This window comes from Suillus plorans (genome assembly GCF_016647745.1).
Source record: "Suillus plorans strain S12 chromosome Unknown HD556scaffold_1, whole genome shotgun sequence".
NCBI lineage: Eukaryota > Fungi > Basidiomycota > Agaricomycetes > Boletales > Suillaceae > Suillus > Suillus plorans.
In genome coordinates this window covers 1,062,453-1,081,409 of record NW_024537385.1, presented here as the reverse complement: position 1 = coordinate 1,081,409, position 18,957 = coordinate 1,062,453, and the positions used below count along the sequence as shown (strand labels likewise).

General features: G+C 49.8%; 5 protein-coding genes across 5 annotated transcripts; 3 read left to right on the top strand and 2 right to left on the bottom strand.

Annotated features, from left to right (window-relative positions):
- Nucleotides 1–1,862: 1,862 nt before the first annotated feature.
- HD556DRAFT_1204116 (uncharacterized protein) lies at nucleotides 1,863–2,201 on the top strand (the record flags this gene model as incomplete). Its single annotated transcript, XM_041296431.1, has 1 exon — nucleotides 1,863–2,201. A coding segment is annotated over one exon (339 nt), but the record flags the coding sequence as incomplete, so codon positions are not given.
- A 4,482-nt stretch (nucleotides 2,202–6,683) lies between these two features.
- HD556DRAFT_1302466 (uncharacterized protein) lies at nucleotides 6,684–7,271 on the top strand (the record flags this gene model as incomplete). Its single annotated transcript, XM_041299500.1, has 1 exon — nucleotides 6,684–7,271. One exon carries the CDS (start codon nucleotides 6,684–6,686, stop codon nucleotides 7,269–7,271), a length of 588 nt encoding a protein of 195 aa, XP_041167749.1.
- A 1,433-nt stretch (nucleotides 7,272–8,704) lies between these two features.
- HD556DRAFT_1453102 (uncharacterized protein) lies at nucleotides 8,705–13,143 on the bottom strand (the record flags this gene model as incomplete). The annotated part of the gene is made up of 8 exons (XM_041308083.1): nucleotides 8,705–9,252; nucleotides 9,315–9,491; nucleotides 9,525–10,190; nucleotides 10,264–10,728; nucleotides 11,889–12,213; nucleotides 12,266–12,583; nucleotides 12,639–12,725; nucleotides 12,770–13,143. Coding segments are annotated over 8 exons (2,756 nt in total), but the record flags the coding sequence as incomplete, so codon positions are not given.
- Nucleotides 13,144–13,955: 812 nt separating this feature from the next.
- HD556DRAFT_1302463 (uncharacterized protein) lies at nucleotides 13,956–14,629 on the bottom strand (the record flags this gene model as incomplete). The annotated part of the gene is made up of 5 exons (XM_041299499.1): nucleotides 13,956–14,077; nucleotides 14,147–14,442; nucleotides 14,490–14,555; nucleotides 14,579–14,598; nucleotides 14,627–14,629. The coding sequence occupies 5 exons, from the start codon at nucleotides 14,627–14,629 to the stop codon at nucleotides 13,956–13,958; spliced, it is 507 nt and encodes a 168-aa protein (XP_041167747.1).
- Nucleotides 14,630–14,825: 196 nt separating this feature from the next.
- Nucleotides 14,826–17,037, top strand: HD556DRAFT_1532226 (uncharacterized protein; the record flags this gene model as incomplete). The annotated part of the gene is made up of 8 exons (XM_041309526.1): nucleotides 14,826–14,958; nucleotides 15,012–15,175; nucleotides 15,238–15,361; nucleotides 15,423–15,844; nucleotides 15,904–16,065; nucleotides 16,122–16,274; nucleotides 16,327–16,502; nucleotides 16,558–17,037. 8 exons carry the CDS (start codon nucleotides 14,826–14,828, stop codon nucleotides 16,685–16,687), a joined length of 1,464 nt encoding a protein of 487 aa, XP_041167746.1. The 3' UTR covers nucleotides 16,688–17,037.
- Nucleotides 17,038–18,957: the final 1,920 nt, after the last annotated feature.

The window sequence follows — 18,957 nt, the reverse complement described above, 5'->3', positions numbered from 1 at the left end:
ATGCTGACTCGCGCGAACAGACGATGTCGTCACGCGAGGAAGGGCCTTCCAACCTCAAGGGAAAATCCGTTGATCCCCAGAACTGGGGGAACGCGAACCTTGAGGAGTCTGAAATAGACATCGAGGCCCAAAGAGAGGAGGCCCTCTCGACGTGGGCTGAGACCCATGAGTGGGCTAAGGGAGTTCCACGGGAGGAACCGGTCGAGGACTCCGATAAGGAGAATGACACTAATGTTAGTGATCCTATAACGGAGGCCGTGAGGGCCACCGAAGAGCGAATGATGAAGCTGTTTGAAAAACAAATTCAATGGTTGCAACAGAAGCTCGAAAAGAGGGAAGACCCACCCACCAAAAAGGTTAAAATTAAGCCTCCCAGAAAGGAGAAGGTGAAAAGGACAGGAAGGGAGCCGCAAAGCACCAATCCTGTTAAAGAAATGATGGAGAAGACGGGGAGTAAGCCATCTAAACATGGGGAGAGATCCACCCCACCTGCCATGGATGCAGTAGCCCAGATTGCCCCCAAGAGCTATCTGGGGCGCACATTTACGCGCATACAACCTAAAAAGAAGAACAGTAAGAAACGAAACAAACGAGACACTGAGGACTCACCGAGTGAAGAGTCAACGAGCTCTTCGTCATTGAGCTCTTCAGAATCCGAACCGCCGGAGAGTTCAAGTTCGTCGTCCAGTGAAGCAACTGAAAGCTCCTCGTCGAGCGAATCCAGTGACTCGTCTGAGAGTTCGGACTCTACAGCTAAAAAACAGAAGAAACGTTCCAAGAAGCGTAAGAGCCGCAAAAAGAAGAAGTCATCTAGGAAAAGTACCTTGAAACCAATCCCTCCCACCGAGTATGATGGTGTGGAGGACTCCAGGGCGTTCCATCGGTTCATTACCGAAGGTACAGCGTATCTGGAGGATGGGAACGTGGCTCGAGGACGTCGAGTGTTCACATTGTCGCGATTCCTTAAAGGCAAGGCGCACGAATTCTACCTAAGACAAGTGTCAGATAATCCAAGTCACTGGAGATTAGATGAATTCTTTACCGAACTATTCAACTATTGTTTTCCGTTGGACTATAGCACTAAGCAATGAAAGAAGCTCTATAGGTGCTACCAAGGGGACAAACACGTCCGGGATTACCTATCAGAGCTCAATGAGCTGTGGATGATGATAGGAAACGTACCGGATCAAGATAAGGTCGTAAAGTTCTGGTTCGGACTGAACCCAAGCATTCAGAATGAACTATATAAGATGCGTCTGAACCCGGAAGTATCTTCGTTGTCGAAGGTACAGAAAACGGCGGAGATAATAGAGTTGGCCAATTCGGCCTCTGGGTCTTGAACCCGCGAGGAGGGACCTAAGAGTAACAAGAAACCTGGAAGGGATAGATCAGACAAACAACCCAAGGGAACGGAAGGTGCTACGCACCAAAATAGCCACTCTGGTCCCTCCAAGGATCGGAATGGAGACCGGCGACAGAACAGCCATCAACGTCCCGCCAAGGGACAGGGACGACCAGATCGTTCGGGGCACCAAAACCGTCGGGACGAGCAACCTAAGGACAATAAGCTCAGTAAGGAGGAGCACGACAAACTGATGTCAGAGGGACGGTGTTTCGTGTGCAAAGAGACGGGGCACATGTCCCGTCAGTGCCCTAAACGGAGTGCTGTGGCCTCCAATAAAAGGGACAGGCCACCCGGCGTCCCTAGCTACTCTATGGCGGTGGAGTTCGATGACGTTGAACACCTCCGCAACCTAGCAGACAGTACAGAGACCATCCCTGAAATATCTGTTGGGAGTATGAGCATCAGCGACGAAACAGTTTGTGATCCGGACCAAGAATGGAACATCACAGACGTACCACTTGGGGATCCTATTGCTGAAAGGGCGGAGCAACTCTTGGCCCTGTACGCACCCTACCCCGGGGATGATCTGGAGAATGAGACCTCATTCTCTGGTCAGCGTTTCGTGATCTACAGGACGTCCGACACTCACTATGTTGTCATGGACGGAGCTCGCAGACTGGAGGAGGACCTTGTGGTACCGATAACCCTAATTCAGAATGAGAAGTTCTGTCTAAGTGACTGGTACTGCACTCACCTGGCCAAGCATTTCGGAATGAACAAGTCCATGGCATGGCTGATGCACGCCAGGATACCGATGGGCGACCCAGCCCTTGGGCGAATCTGCGATATCCTGAACGATGAGCCCCACTTTCCTGGCGCACAGTCACAAAAATGATTTACCTGCATGAGAACTGCATTTGGTAAGGAAAAAACGTTTGAGGTCCATGACCGAGACCTGCGGTTTAGGACTTGGATGGATGACAGATGCCTGAACAACCCAAAGTTAAACGTTACACGTTGGTACGCCAAGCAGTTGATGAAGGCTTACCGTAAGTTGCATGGTATCATGCTAGAAAAGGAGATTGACGGGGAAATCGACCCGTTGAGGCTGCTGGAGGAGACGGGACCACAAAGCCCTATGACGTGCGCACTGGAAGATGTGGCACATCATCTATTCGCGATGCCGGACATTTGGTTCGCTGAAACTAGGGATAAGTATCACTTAGTAGAATTGAATGGGCAACAGGTTGCCCTGGGAGCTTACCCAGCGATCCAACGTAACTCGGCGACGACTCGAGACTTTAAGCGACTGATACCTAAACCGGTGGTCATAGTGGTACACGTAAACGGACGACCGGCTCGAGCTCTGGTGGACACTGGGTCCTTGGCAGATTTCATGTCTTCATCTCTCGCAGATCAGTTGCGGGTGAAGAAGATCGAGCTGGAAAAGCCACTTACGATACAGTTAGCGGTCCAGGGGTCCAGATCCAAAGTAAATTTTGGCACCAAGGTGCAGTTCGCGTATCAAAAGATCCAGGAGGAGAGGTTCTTTGACATCATCAACCTCCAGAACTACGACCTGGTGCTGGGAACACCGTTCTTGTTCCAGCACCAGGTAATGGTGGGTCTTAACCCACCTCGCGTTGTGGTGGGCAGTGGGACTGCATTACCTATCAAGGGTGAGCAAGTGTCAGTGTTAGAATCTCGAATGGCCGAGGCCTACGAAGAGAACTTGGAACGTACCAGGGAAGAGTTACATCGTCTGGCGCGACCATTGTGTGCGAAGGCCAGTGAAACAGGGTTGCCTCCCTTGCGGGCGATCAACCATACGATCCCCCTCATCGACCCTAACAAGGTATACAAGTGGCGACCTTCAAGATGCCCTGAGCTGTTGCGTCCTCAATGGGGAGAGAAACGGCAGGCTTACCTGGCATCCGGGCGCTGGCGAATGACCAGCGCCGGCAATACTGTGCCGATGCTCTTCATCCGAAAACCTGGAACCGAGAAGTTGCGGACAGTGGTGGATCTGCGGGAGCGAAACACCAACACGAAGAAATTGTCATCACCCCTCCCGGACATTGATGGCATCCTGAGACGGGTGGCTCGAAAGAGGTACCGGTCGATTATTGATGGCCAGGACGCCTACGAACAAATTCGTATCGTCCCGGAACATGTGGACAGGTCGACTGTGACGACGCCAGATGGGAACATGGTCAGTGAGGTTCTGCAGCAGGGTGATTGTAACGCACCAGCGACCTATCAGGCTCTGATGAACCACCTATTTGGTGAGTACATCGGGAATTGGTTAGATGTGTATCTAGACGATATTATAATCTATTCTGACTCACTGGCTGAACACGTCGACCATGTCAAGACTGTGCTCCGGATCTTGGAACGTGAGAAGTTGTATCTGAGCGAAGGGAAGTTGCAGTTTCTCTGTAGGGATCTGAAAATCCTTGGGCGAGTAGTCGATGATGACGGGATCCGCATGGATCCCGACAAAGTCAACCGAATCCTCCACTGGAAGGCTCCAGTGAACAGAGATGCTCTCAGGAGCTTCCTGGGGGCTGTAGGTTTCCTGGCGGACGACATACACAAGGTCCACGTGCCTATGGGCGTGTTGTCAGAGGTTACTGGCGACACTGTACCATTCCGGTGGGAATACACCCACCAGCGGGCCTTCGACGAGATCAAGCAGTATGTGGCTAATTGCAAAGATCATCATCGGGTCCCTTTGGACTATGGTAAGGATGCACCTACGATTTGGCTAATGACAGACGCGAGTGCCAAGGGCATCGCAGCTGTCGTGGCTCAGGGTACGGACTGGAAGTCGTCCAGGGTGGCGGCGCTGTACAGCGCCAAGCTTAATCCGGCACAGCAGAATTATGCGGTCCACGAGCAAGAGATGCTGGCCGGGTTAGAGGGGATGCTACAGCACTGGGACATCCTGCAGGGCGCGCGATTCGTGTGGCTGACGGACCACAAGGGATTGGTGCATCTGATGAACCAGCGCGAAGTCTCTGGACGACAAGCGCGCTGGTTCGAGAAACTAGGGGAGTTTGACTTCGAAGTCAGATACATCCCAGGAGAAGAGAATGTCTTACCGGACGCTCTATCTCGCATGTACTCATTTGATGCTCCTGGGACCGTGCGCGCGGACAGCGAGTTCACGGTGCACGATGATGTGGACAGAGATGCTCGCAGGCCAGGCCTGTGAGCCATCATATCGATGCCGGTCCTGGTAGGGTCTGAAGCATTGGCGGCTTCACCTGCCCTGTTGGCGACAAGGCGTAGCACAAGATTAGCTGGCCGTGTCGTTGCGGGCCAGCGCACCGCAGGGAGTAGAATGTCCCCACCTGAAGTTGAGGACCCTGGTCCTATGGCACCACCAAGTCAGTCTGCCCCGGTCGGGACAGACGCCAACGTGGCGAAGTCCAGTGGGCGTCGACGCCGGGGACCGGTCGTGCCGGCAGAGTCCGGACGACCCGAGACCACAGCTGAATTTGCCAGGCGCGTGGCAGGTCATTTCGTCCTTCGTGGCCCACGGGAGCGAAAGGAGGGGGAGGACCCTGGCGGAATAACCACACAGCCATCTGTAGAGCCGGCTCCAGACCTCCAAATGGAGGGAGCAACGGCAGAACCAACTCCAATCCCAGCCTGGTATCCTGTGGAGGATGAGCTGATCAAAGGGATACAGAATAATTATGATCAGGACCCGTTCTTCAAGGGAATCCTGGACTCACCTGCTGAATACCGGAACTTCGAGGTATCCAACGGGATGCTACGAATCCGGCTCAAGGATAGAACACTCCTGTGCGTCCCGAACGTAAGGATAAACGACCGAAATGCCCGCGAGATCGTGATATCGCAGGCTCATTCCCTGTTAGCACACCTAGGAGCACAGAAGACGCTCACTTACCTGAGAGACCACGTTTGGTGGAAGTCCATGGTCGCGGATGTGAACGTGTACTGCGCCTCGTGTATGACCTGCAAAAGGAGTAAACCCTCGAATCAAAAGCCTTATGGGCTGCTGAACCCCTTACCAGTCCCCTCACGGCCTTGGGAATCCGTTGGGATTGATTTCGTAGGACCATTGCCTATGTCAAAGGATAGGGATGGTGAGTATGATGCAATAACCGTCATTATTGACAGACTCACATCGATGGTGCACCTAGTGCCCAGCCGAGTGAATTACAAGGCCCAGGAGGTTGCAGAATTGATATTCGCGGAGGTGTACAAGTTGCACGGACTGCCTAAGTCAATAATCAGCGACCGAGACGTATTATTTACTAGCGCGTTTTGGACTGACTCTAACAGACTGCTAGGGGTGAACCAGCAGATGTCGAGTGCTTATCACCCCGAGTCGGATGGAGCCACCGAGCGTGCAAACAGAACGTTAGGGCAAATGCTCAGGTCCATCATCGGACCCAGTCAGACGGACTGGGTAACAAAGCTCCCTGCCATTGAGTTTGCAATCAACTCGGCGAGTTCGGAATCCACGCTGTTGTCGCCATTCAAGGCCAACTATGGCCGGGAACCTCGGGCCATGGTATGGAATAATCCTACGAAAGATGAGTACCCTAGTGTGCGGGTGTACTTGCAGAAGATGAAGCAAGCGGCCATAATGGCACATGACTCAATACTTCAGGCCCGTGTGAAACAAACACACCATGCAAACAAAAGACGTCAGCCTTGTCCCTTCAAGGAAAACGACCTGGCTTACGTGTCGACCAAGAACCTATCTCTCCCCAAAGGATTGGCACGTAAGCTTACCCCCAAGTACATGGGGCCCTACCGACTATTAAGGGACTACGGTAATAACTCGTTCCTCGTTGACTTGCCCAGTCGGCTACGTCAACGAGGGGTTCACCTGGTGTTCCATTCATCCCTTCTCCGCATCCACGTCCCGAATGACGACAGGCTGTTCCCAGGAAGGATGGACACCCAGATCGTTGACTTCGGCAACGGTCGAGACTCGGAGTGGCTGGTCGACCAGATACTGTCCCACCACGGCGCCCGCGAAAACACCTACTTTGAGGTGAAATGGCGAGCAGGTGACATCACCTGGCTCTCATATGAGCAAGTGTCCCATCTTGATGCGCTAAGCGAGTACCTGGATTTACTCGGTTTCACTAACATTTCTGAGTTAACAGCAGGGCAAGGAACGCCCCCCAGAGATGACCCGGAATATTACCTCGGACTCGTGTCGCTAGGAGGAATCAATGGTATAAGTACCCCGTCTGATCCCATCACCACTCTTCCCTCCTCCCACTCAACCGACTCACTACATGACCCACCTGAGTCCCCATCACCAGTCAACCACTGCCACTTGTTCGCGATGACTCCTTCCTCCAACGACCACCAACTCCTCTACTTCGACACGTACGGGCAAGACGTGCTCGTCGGAAACCCTGAGAACCCCGAGGACTCTCACCTGATCACCCGTGACCAGCTAAAACTGTTCGTCACGTACTCCCATGCCCTGCGCAACAAATCCCTCGACGATTGCCCCCCTAGTCCATTGGGGTATGAGTTCTTCGTGCATGCCTTCAATAATGAAGGTTTATCCTCCACGGCATCCTATGTCAACGAGAACGGAGTTGTAGTCAGCACCGGGGCTGCCCTGGTCCTCACTGACATCATGGAAGAGGAAGATGACATTGAGATTACCGTCACGTCGTCGCGAATGGAGCAGCTCGATAAAATGGTATGGCACACGGCCCTCAGCGCATCCTACCAACACGAGAAGATGGAGGCTAGACGCGCAAGTCAGAGGAAGGAAAAGAACTATGGTCACAAGCAGGACCAGAAGCTCACCAAGAAGGGGTTGGGGAAGATCCGAAAGATAACCACCATGACTCCGGCGAACGTTGTCGCCGGGCCTTCCGCCCCTCATACCCCTGCCGAAGAAGCCATGAACGAGTAGGACGAAAGAAGGTGTGGGTGAAGGGAGATGGTGTTCTCCCTGGAGGGGGAGATGTAACGGTTGGGCCGTCCAAACGGCCCACGTCCAATTTGCCCTGTTTCTCTTTCATTTGCCTCTGTCAGTTTCCTAACTACGCTTATTTACTCATACAGTCGTTCGTAGACGCTTCGGCTGAGTCTCTAGCCCATAGTAGCTTTTACTCTTCCGAAGCCACCCAACATCGGACGTATCGTTATCTTAAATACTGTCCATAGTCGTAGAGTTAGACTAGTGTCGTTTGAACCCCCAGAATTCAGACTTTGATCCTGTCATTTCGTTTGAACGCACTCTTCTCTATTGTGCCGTTGTCGTCGAGCCTAACACGCTAAACAGTCAACGTCACAATAAGCCACCTAATCTTGACCTAATCTAACACCCTCTTTGAAATTCAGGTCTGTTGGCATTGCAGAGCGGTCCTTCCGACCATCGTCATAAAGAACGATATTTAGCGTATAAAGCAAGACATCTTCAACTTCTCAGATTTATTTGATACCATATCACAGATGATGCGCTTATCCCTTGTCCTCGCCGTCTTTGCTGCTTTGACAGGCGACGCTGCTGTCCTTTCAAATGGGAACATAATAGGTATGGCACCACCAGGGTTCACACCATATAAATGAACTGATCCTATACCTATGATATTAATTTGACAGGGTACTGAAGCTTTACTCTCGACGCCGTGAGTTACACAGGCCAAATAGACAGACATGATCATACTAGAATACTGGCAAAAAAGAAAGATCTCAAGCAGTTGAATGTTGGGTGGATGCGGGCTGTTTATCCATGCCTACATCTGACAGTGTTAGATGAAACATAAGTAATGAACTACATGGACCTCTGCTTTCAATATCAGCATTCAATCTCGTGTCCCGATGTTGCACTTGCCTTTTCTGTCTGTCGAGGCGCTGGCTGACGTTGTCTCCTTCCAGAACGTGCCTATGTACTGAATGCTCATTTTCGAAATCCTCCAAGGAGAACTCCGGGGCAATCCCCCGTTTTGGCTCCGCTGCTTCGGGAAACAGGGGTTCACTATGCACCGCGAAATGCAGTAGATCAGCACTGCAGCACTGGAGCTGCCGCTATTTCACATGAATTGAATCACCTCGCGCTTGTCTTCACATCCCTCGTGAGGTGTATCGATTGTTCGCTTCAGAATTTGGAGTCCCAAAACCGAGGGTTGCTTGTGTGGGCCAGTGCAGCCAGACGCTGGGTGCTGGCAGCGTTGAGTGCATTTGCACACGCCACCAAGGCATCGACAAGCGGATGGAAATGCCAGATAGTGTCTGCAGTAGGGGTTTCTGGGTCGAAGGTTTCTGTGGAATTTGTTTGTACATCCAGAGCCAAACCGCCTAGTTCAAGTTGCTACGGGATCTCCATAGAATTAATCAAAGTAGGCAGACATCAGGAAAAACACCAAATCCTCATAGTCATAGTGGCAGCTATATAGCGCTACATAGGTGGTGTAGTACTATGTAGACATCCAGGCTACTATATAGTACTACATAACTGGTGTAGCCGAAACCAGGACTATGTAGAGCTTCAGGTGACGGTAGTAGCAATCTGTAGTCATTGTAGCACAGTAGCAGCAGTAGCTAGTTCTAGTCACTACGAGTGGAAATACAAAATGTTTCAAGGTCAATAAAAGTATTAAAATAAAAATCATGTGCCGTCTCATAGACGTTTGCGCTCGTCCACCCAGGGTCAACAGATGGTCCCATTTTTGGAATGAGGTGACACGGACGAACCATTTCGTCAAGATGGATCACGGCTGCATTCCGATGCAGCTGACGAGTCGAATGCGACACTTGATGCAGGCCAGAGGAGGGATCTGGCTCCTGAAGCGGCATGAACCACTCGACGTAAGCTAGCGCTCGGGAGTTCGTTCCAACTAGAAACTGACGAGGGAGGATAAAGATGATATGAACTTGTGCAACTCGCACACCTAGTACAGTATCCATTTCAGTCAGTGTGACATTGAAGCGTTGAATAGTAACCAATGCTTACCTTCGAGTGTCCGCAAATTCGTCGTCTGAGCACCATCACTTATCAGCACCATATCGAATCTAGCGGGGGACCAAGGTTTTTGGCTGGCAGGACCAGGCTGCACTTCAGGTGTCGCTCTAATGCGCCACCGCTTTGGTGAGTCACTGGTGTGTGGATCAGGCGGGGTAACTATGATGACTTGTCAATAAACATCAAACCGGTCATGTGGACCAGGGATGATGTTATTGTGTGGCATGTGCTTGTGCATGAAAGATTTGAGGGCGGGGAGAAACATGGTGGCGCCATGTGCAGTGATGAGGCGATCAACAGACTGCCGAGGGTGTGGAGGATGCTTGGCGAGAATACGGACCACATCAGTGGGGGATGACACAGTGGGGGATGACGGAATGGCATTTGTGGGGGCAGCAAACTCTTCAATCTCGGCATCCGAGTCTGAATCCAAGTCATTTCTGCGGTTGGGATCTGTGTGACTGGACGCTGTGGCTGACTGAGATCGTTCCAACAACCAATCAAAGTAAGAACTACGTAGGAATACGGCTTCCTGCCGTTGAAGCCATAAGGCTATTTGCTCCTCGTGGTCGCGTTTGTTGCTGGCACGATAGGCGTCTTCTTTTGCGAAATCAATGTGTAGTCGTTCTGGAAGCTCAGTGTTGAAACCGTCGGTGGAACCAAATAGAGTGATGGACTTAACAAAGTGTGAGATTCGATGTAATTTAGGAATGTTGAAGTGTTCGCGAACTTCAAGCTCTTGCAGGATGTCTTTGTTGGCGTGAAACACCGCAAGCGCACTCTCCAGACCATCGAGGGATTCAGCAGTGTGCATTCGAAGCTGTGCGTAATATGAAAAGTCTAGAATGGCTCGTGCAACCACTAAGACTCAACTAGCATTAATTGTGTCAGTACAGCCTTTTTTGAGCACGGCTTACTAATGCTTACCTTGGGACAGCACCAGCGAGCAGACCAACAAAGACACGCTGCATTTCTTTATGCTCTGTACCCATCCACTGTTTCACAGTCGAGATACCCTTCTTGAAGTGCCGAAGTCCAGGGTAATCTGGCATTGCTTTGAAGTGTGAGTCCATTTCATCTTCACTGACAATCTCAAGACACCATTTAACTAGGTGGTCTTTGAAGACACCTTTATGGACCTGGTGGAGGAGGTCAGGCGTGAAGGCAAGAAAGATGTTGGCGTGAGGGAGATTTGCCCAGAATGGGTTGAAGACGGCGTGTAGCCCGTTGTCGTTGAATTGAATTGGATGCTGACCATTCTTCCGCTTCTCTAATATATCTTTTGTCACCTCAGGGTCCTGCATCTGCGAAGTTAACGGATCCCCTCGTTCATCGGCAGTGACCAAACACTTCGGACACCGATTTTCTTTACAGCATGCAACAAGACATTGTTCTGGGAAATCGGCTACATAAGCAGCAAGGATGGGTGTCATATCCCGCATTCCGGACCAACATCCGACGACGTTCCCACGCCTCATGCGGACCTCCTGTCCATGTCTCCAGACCCAATCCTCTATCCGTCCGGATCCCTGTACTCCTGCATCTGATATCCAGACGCCAGATCTGATATCCACATCTCCGGATCTCCGGATCCGACCTATCTGTCATGTCCGAACCCAAACCTTAAATCAGCGCCCATCCCCTTATGGTAATCACCTGTCTCCGGACTTCCGAACATCCGGATCTGACCCACGTCTATCTTCTGTGCCTTATCCCTTTGTATGTTCCTTCTTGAGTTAGACTTCCTCATTTTCTGTACCTCGTTTCATTTCCAGCTTTATTTTCCTATGTCTTCATCTCCGTCTTCATTTACTATTTTCCGATAGACTAGTGTTTGACTTTTCTACATCCTCCGTCCACAGCCTCGCATAGCTTTGGACTGCGCTGACTGACTCTCCGTTAAGTCCTCTGTAGTATATAAACTCTGTAGAATCTTTGTACTTCCTCAGTCTGAATATTACACATATTAGTCCTCACACTAGCCTTCACCCTAAGTCCTCGTAACAGTTCTAGTCCTCCGACTTAGTCATTATCCATCTCAGGCCTAGGGAGAAATTCCCTAGGCCGGAGCTCCGCTCCTCCGCTCCTCCACTCCTCCGCTCCTCCACTCCTCCGCTCCTCCGCTCATCCACTCATCCACTCATCCAATCCTCCATTCCTCCGAGTTTCTGGAAGTTCCTCCGGAACTTTCCCGCGGTCCTCCGGACCTATTCTGCTTCGGACTTTGTCCTTGCAGCCTTTCCTCTGTTTGCTTCCACTCAGGACTTGTCCTGAGTAGCCATTACACATATCCCCATCAGGACAAAACTCCATCGTAATTTCCGGAAGTTCCTCTGGAACTTTCCCGCACTCATCCGGAAGTTTCTCGCACTCGTCCGGAAAGTCCTTCCGAAGTTTTCCACGCTTCTCTGGAAGTCCTTCGGACTTCACTGGACTTTCTCCGGACTTCATTCTGAAGTTAAGGGCACATACTTGGGTAAGGGGCGCAGCGCACGAGCTGAAGCCAAGCCCCTTGGAATCAGTCCTACCCTTTGTGCATGGTCTTAACAATGGGGAAGACTTGACAGATTAACGAGTCCGCGCAGACCATCTCAACACCATTTCGACCGGCAGCAATGAGGGGTTCGAGGAGCAAGGACATGCAGTGGTGGAAAAGCCTGTAACCAGCAAGGGAGCACACGTCAGAAGTAAAGCAATCAAGTTTTCCAGCAGGTAAGTATCCTATAAGGACCGTTGCTCGCGCTGATGTTTGCCGCCTCTTCTCTTTCGCAATGTTTCCAATGGTTAGGTACACGGGCCACACCGATTTATCGCCTCGAAATTGCGACAGACAAGTTTTGTCAGAAGCAAGAGTTATGGGTGCGATTGTTGCACCTTTCGGCAACAGTTTCTAGATGCCATAGGTAAGTACTTATCATTTTCGCTTTTCCGGGTGTACTTACTTGCTTGTCGCACCACCAGTCAGCTGTCCACATGTCATCAATTACTCGGTGAAGTCCTGCTGGGTCTCTGTATGCTCGCGCAGGTGCGTACACCATGTGATCGCGGAACAATGGATTTCCAATGAGGTCTTTGACGCACTCGACAGGATCTCGCATCCAGACTTCGACTTCTTCATGCAGCGTCTGGCCCTTCTCATCTGTTTTATTTCCCTGGACCTTAACCTTTTTGCAACTCCAGGCTGTCGCGTGTGGAAGCTCGTCGACTTTCTGGAGGAAAGATCTGTTATTGTGAAAAGAAGGTTTCATTCGGTTTTGTGTCTATCGCCATGGTGAGTACAAATCCTTCAAAATTCAACACTAAACTTGAACTTACTATCGGTAATTTCAGAAACTCATCTGTTCGAGTCTGGCCGAGGTTTTTAACAAGCCATTCGGCGAGTCCCCATTCCTCCCTTGCGACCTGAAGTTAATTGCCTTGCAGATGTGACAGGCAATGATTGGTACGTACCCATCATCGAAGGGAGCCCATTTGTCTTCGCCCATACACTCCTTATACTCCTGAAACCTCTCAAAGCCGGTTTTTCCTTCACGCAGTGTTTGGCTGGCGCCAACACATTGTTCAAAATATCGCGCGTGGTCCTCGTCTTCAACCTCCTCAATGGTCACCCTCTGATGTTTTGGCACTGCTGGGTTGTCTGGATGATCGGGATTGGAAGACTCAGAGCGTGAGCAGTGATGGGGGGAATACGAGGAATACGAGTCAAAACGAGCCTGAGGTGCGCCGATGTCTTTTTGAGTTTCAACCAGCAGCTCCCACTGCCTTCTACAGTCAGGTTGATTATTGATATGTCTCCTGACACCTCCCTTTGAGCCCATCTGTTAAGAACGTGCTCAAGGGTCAGATCCGAAGGGCTTGGCTTCAGCTTGTGCGCTGCGCCCCTTACCCGAGTACGTGCCCCTAACTTCTGAGGGCTGTCGAACGATGTCCGGAGGGCGTCGGGCGATGTCCGGAGTCTGATGTCCGATGCGCGGGAGTTCCGGCAGACGTTCGGAAACAAGAGATAAGACTAATCCGGACGAAGTCCGAACTAGAAAGGAAACAGCAGAGGACTACCAGAGGTAGAGGCGGAGGTGACAAGTCTATAGGAATCGATCCTAAGACGAGCGGAGGTCGACGAGAGAGAAACTCAAGTCGGACGGAGGAGAGAATGAGCAGAGTCTAAGATGATATTCGAACTGAGGAAACTACAGAGACTGTACAGGGTTTATATACTACTGAGGACATAACAGAGAACAGTAAGTGCAGTGCGAGGCTATGTAAAGCTATGGAGAAAACATATGGGACGACTATCACTAGTCTATCAGAACTTAGTAAAATGAAGACGGAAATGAATAAGGGATGGAAAATAAAGTGTACTAACTGATAAGGGAAATACCAAAGGGATAAGGCACGGAAGTTAGACACGGGTCGGATCCGGACGATACATAGAAGTCGGCCGGATCCAGAAATCCGGAAGTGATGAGTGTGATAGGTCCGGACCCAGAACGCGGGATATGACACCATCTCCTTGGCACAGAAATCGCAGTGAGGCATGGTGAGTGGGTTGCTTGCTAACTTCAAAACATTTTTTGATGGTTTTTTTTAAAGGCAGGCCCTGCCAGCACACTACACTACCCTTGGAGACGACTTTCATTTGCGCACTTCAGGCCTGTCACGGTGGATCCAACGGATGACATCGAGGTCGTACGACTCGAGAACAGCGAAGATTGCTCTATGGTGAGTGTTTCCGAGGTTGCTTTCTCTACTGATTACTAATAAGTGATTTTAAAATGCAGGCCCTGCCCTGGTTACTGCGCCACACTACACTAGTCTCAATATACCATGGGCGGCAAGCACTAACTCGAACAGTTGTGCCCATTTGGCCTCCTCACAGCGCCTCACTTCTGCCTCCCAGCGCTCTACAATGAGTCTTCGCAAGTTTGCTTGCAGTAAGGTAAGAGCTGGACCCGGCACCATTTCCAAGAGCTGCAACTTTTTTGCATGCTCGCAATTCTTCAATTCCGCCTCCCAACGCTCCATAATTAGTTTTTGCAAGTAGGACTGACTAACCATGACAGGGCTGGGTGTTTGGCAAAACGGCGGAGGAAGTGGATACATAGGCTCATCGAGCTTTGGCCTGCAAGCCGGTGAGCATTGGGGCTGTGATGAAGACATGCAACTAACCTTTTGACAATAATATTTCCATTTTTACTGGTAGCGGTTTTGTCGCCTATGGCTGGGGACACTGGACTATACAATTTGTCAGAGCACACCGGTGAGTATTTGATGCAGACTACATACCGCTAGTAGACTGAGATAACCATGGTAGGGAAATGTTGCACTGCAGTAACGGTACGCTCGCTGCTTTTATCATTTTCCGTCTGTTGATCACAGCTTTAGCTCTGAACTTTACACGCCCTGAAATCAACAAAAAATTCAAGGTTTAGATGTCTTTGTTTATGTCTTTCATAGTGCTATAAAATCAGCTTACCGTGAGCTAATGTTCCCTTGCAGACAACCATGGCTACCAGTCGCAAGGTCGCCTCGAAGCACGCAAAATCGAAGGACGCGCAACCAGCGCAACGAGTACCACCACCTACACGCACCGCAAGTGGTCGACAGCGACGCCTGACTGAAAAAGAAAACTACCGTGGTAAGCCCTGACAATATTGAGCGAGAACGTCTCACTCACTAGCGACTCTACAGTCTCTGAGTCTCAGCACGTCACCTATCGCCAAGAAACCAAGGAAAAGAAGATAGAAAAACAGAAGAAAAAAGCACTGAGGGCTGCTTACAATGCTGATCCCAACGGCTTCGAGGAAGAGCTGTCTGAGCTGCGTAGTGACATTGATAGGGAAGAAGAAAATATGGTACGTTCACCCGTTTTCTTTGATGCAACTCAGCATAATCACTGATTAAATTTTTTATTTAGTTCTCAGATTGCGACATGGTGTCCAAGCTGTCCCGGTCCAAATCAAAGGTACTGACATTCAGTGCTGGTAAAATACCCCCAGTGTCGCGCAACACCAGTGCCATGCGCAAGGCTACTACTACAGGTATGTGTCTAGTCTTTTGATTGTATACTAAGACCAATCCGCCTCTGCTACTATCGAGCAGCTCCGACTTCGAGTCCATCCGATGACTCTGAGTCGGATGAGTCAACAGACCGTGAGTCTCGCCAACCTGAAGACCGCATTGACGACGAGGACAACAACTACATCGCCGAAGAACTGTCGCCGATAGCTCGAGGGTCCAAGCGTCCACTTGACGACTCAGAGACTTTGGACGATGGCATGGCACTGCCGAAGATCAAGAAAAATTCAGATGGTTCACGCCATCGCATGAAAGTCAGCGACTTCGATGATGTGTCCAAAGAGATTTTGGGGACAGCAGCCTCTATTTTCCGGTGTCTGATAGTCTCCCAGGCGCCATTTCCCGAGAACATTGCTGTCGAGACGCAGTTGGCAAAAGCAGCCTGGCATGAGGCATGTCAAATCAAAGGCATCAATGTCAAATTGACGCCTTCAGGTGTCAAAATGGTGAGTCGTCTGATCTCCATGTGTTCTTCAACTGATTTACTATATCATACTTTGCGAAGCTATTGACCCGCACATCACAAGTTCGCGGGGAACTCAAAACGAAAATGCGTTCACTGACAGCATCTTTTTTCGGTTTTCGGTCGAGCAATTCCAACAATGTGATACAACAGAATAGGGATCTAGCAGAGTCTTTGAAAGACGGTTCTGTATTTGCTTTCAAGGTACATATTTTGATGATCTACATGGTATTTCAAGTACTAACTCTTTGGACTAATAGGATTGGGAGTCGAAGAAGGGAATCTACAAGACGGAGTTACTGCAACTGGGCATCAACATCATGTGGTTCGCGAATCGACACGACAAAGGCGTCATCCACCATAAATATTTTGATCCTATGCCCGTCGAAGTTATCGCTCTTGTGCTTACAACTGTGAGTCTCTTATTCTATATTCAATTTGATGGCGCTGATGAATCACTGGTAGATCGAATGTTGTATCGACGAATGGTTACAAGGTCTGAAGGAAGATATAAAATTCACGTCAGCTACTTATGGAACTGTCTACCATGGACATTTCTGCTCGTTGCAGCGCTTCGACGAGCGGATGGCGCCTTACAAACTCCTCGACAAAATTCGTGTCAATCTGCACGACGTGGCTTGGTACGTTGAACAGTGTTCTTTTTCAAAATGATATTCTTACTTTTGTGCTTTGAAGTTTCCATGCAGGTGTTGACACCCTCACTATCTCGTCGTCTGCATCCCGGATCAGTGACGCGGCATTCGAAGATGCCATCCGAGAGTACCGACTTGAGGAGCAGGATGATGCGGAGGCTAGCGAGTCGTAAAATAGGTTGACTGGTTCATTATTAGGCATTCAAATTCAATTGTTTTCGCGATTCCGCGTGCTACTACTACTACTACTACTAATATGTGATATGTGTGACTATATAGCTGCTTGAAGCCGGCAGTAGTAGCACTACATGAACTATGTAGTGCTATGTAGCTGCCTGTAGTAGAACTTAAGGGAACTATGGTAGTACATAGTAGCGCTACCTGGTTCTACATAGCACTATATAGTACTACGTAGTACTACATAGTTGCCTCACATGCTATATAGAGGGGGGATAGCTATTTGGCTATACGGTCTACCCTGGCTATATAGTACTATATAGTCACCTTGTTTTTTCCTGATGACTGCTGTGCCAGTGGTGGGCCAAATGGATATTTGATATTTAATAATACTTGCTCTAGGCTGCGACGAGTTCGCAAGGTTCAATGGTAGTGTTAAGACCATGCACAAAGGGTAGGACTGATTCCAAGGGGCTTGGCTTCAGCTCGTGCGCTGCGCCCCTTACCCAAGTATGTGCCCTTAACTTCAGAATGAAGTCCGGAGAAAGTCCAGTGAAGTCTGAAGGACTTCCGGAGGAGCGTGGAAAACTTCGGAAGGACTTTCCGGACGAGTGCGAGAAACTTCCGGATGAGTGCGGGAAAGTTCCGGAGGAACTTCCGGAAATTACGATGGAGTTTCGTCCTGACGGGGATATGTGTAATGGCTACTCAGGACTTGTCCTGAGTAGAAGCAAACAGAGGAAAGGCTGCAAGGACAAAGTCCGAAGCAGAATAGGTCCGGAGGACCGCGGGAAAGTTCCGGAGGAACTTCCGGAAACTTGGAGGAATGGTGGATCAGAGGAGCGGAGGAGCGGAGGAGCGGAGGAGCGGAGCTCCGGCCTAGGGAATTCCTCCCTAGGCCTGAGATGGATAATGACTAAGTCGGAGGACTAGAACTGTTACGAGGACTTAGTGTGAAGACTAGTGCGAGGACTAATATGTGTATGATATTCAGACTGAGGAAGTACAAAGATTCTACAGAGTTTATATACTACAGAGGATTTAATGGAGAGTCAGTCAGTGCAGTCCGAAGCTATGCGAGGCTGTGGACGGAGGATGTAGAAAAGTCAAACACTAGTCTATCGGAAAATAGTAAATGAAGACGGAGATGAAGACATAGGAAAATAAAGCTGGAAATGAAACGAGGTACAGAAAATGAGGAAGTCTAACTCAAGAAGGAACATACAAAGGGATAAGGCACGGAAGATAGACACGGGTCGGATCCGGAAGATAGAGGTGGGTCAGATCCGGATGTTCGGAAGTCCGGAGACAGGTGATTACCATAAGGGGATGGGCGCTGATTTAAGGTTTGAGTTCGGACATGACAGCTAGGTCGGATCCGGAGATCCGGAGATGTGGATATCAGATCTGGCGTCCAGATATCAGATGCAGGAGTACAGGGATCCGGACGGATAGAGGATTGGGTCTGGAGACATGGACAGGAGGTCCGGAGGTCCGGATGAGGCGTGGGAACGTCGTCAGATGTTGGTCCAGAATGTGGGATATGACAGGTAGGTCCCCTGCAAAGGTCCAAGCCAACGGCACTGCAGTCACAAGTAGGTAAAAGTCAAGGTCCATATAGGCAACTCATGCAAGGGCAACGGTAAGGTGTCAACCGACCGCAAGCCACCGAGTCTAACATCCCCTTTAGAATTCAGGCCTGCTGGCATCGCAGAGCGGTTCTTCCTACTACCGTCATAAAGAACAATATTCAGCATATAAAAGCAAAATATCTTCAAGTCCTACTGCATATCCAAGTCGAAGTTCTTCAGATTTATTTGATACCGTATCACATCTCATATGATGTGTTTATCCCTTGTCCTCGCTCTTGTCGCTGCTTTAACAGCATCAGTATATGCCAGTGACGCTGAAGCTGAGGGCTGTCCTTTCGGTTGCAAACATGATAGTGACTGCACCACCTGTAAAACACCAAAATGCGTAAGTAGCTTGCATCCTGAATATAACCACACAAATAACCGGTGTTGTATCAGGACCTTGTTGTATGTGTCAGGAGTTGATCAATGTAGCAGGCCGCATCAGGATTAAAACACACAGCCAAGCAAAAGTGATTGTAGCACAGTGTTCACTTCCAATCGACTGTAGTACTAGCATCGCTTAGTAAGAACTAGTAGCCGCGGTATTGAAGGCTCTTGCTCAGCGAATTTTGAACGTGCTATACTGTATGATATCAGATCATGATAATCACATCTCGGACATGGGATAGTAC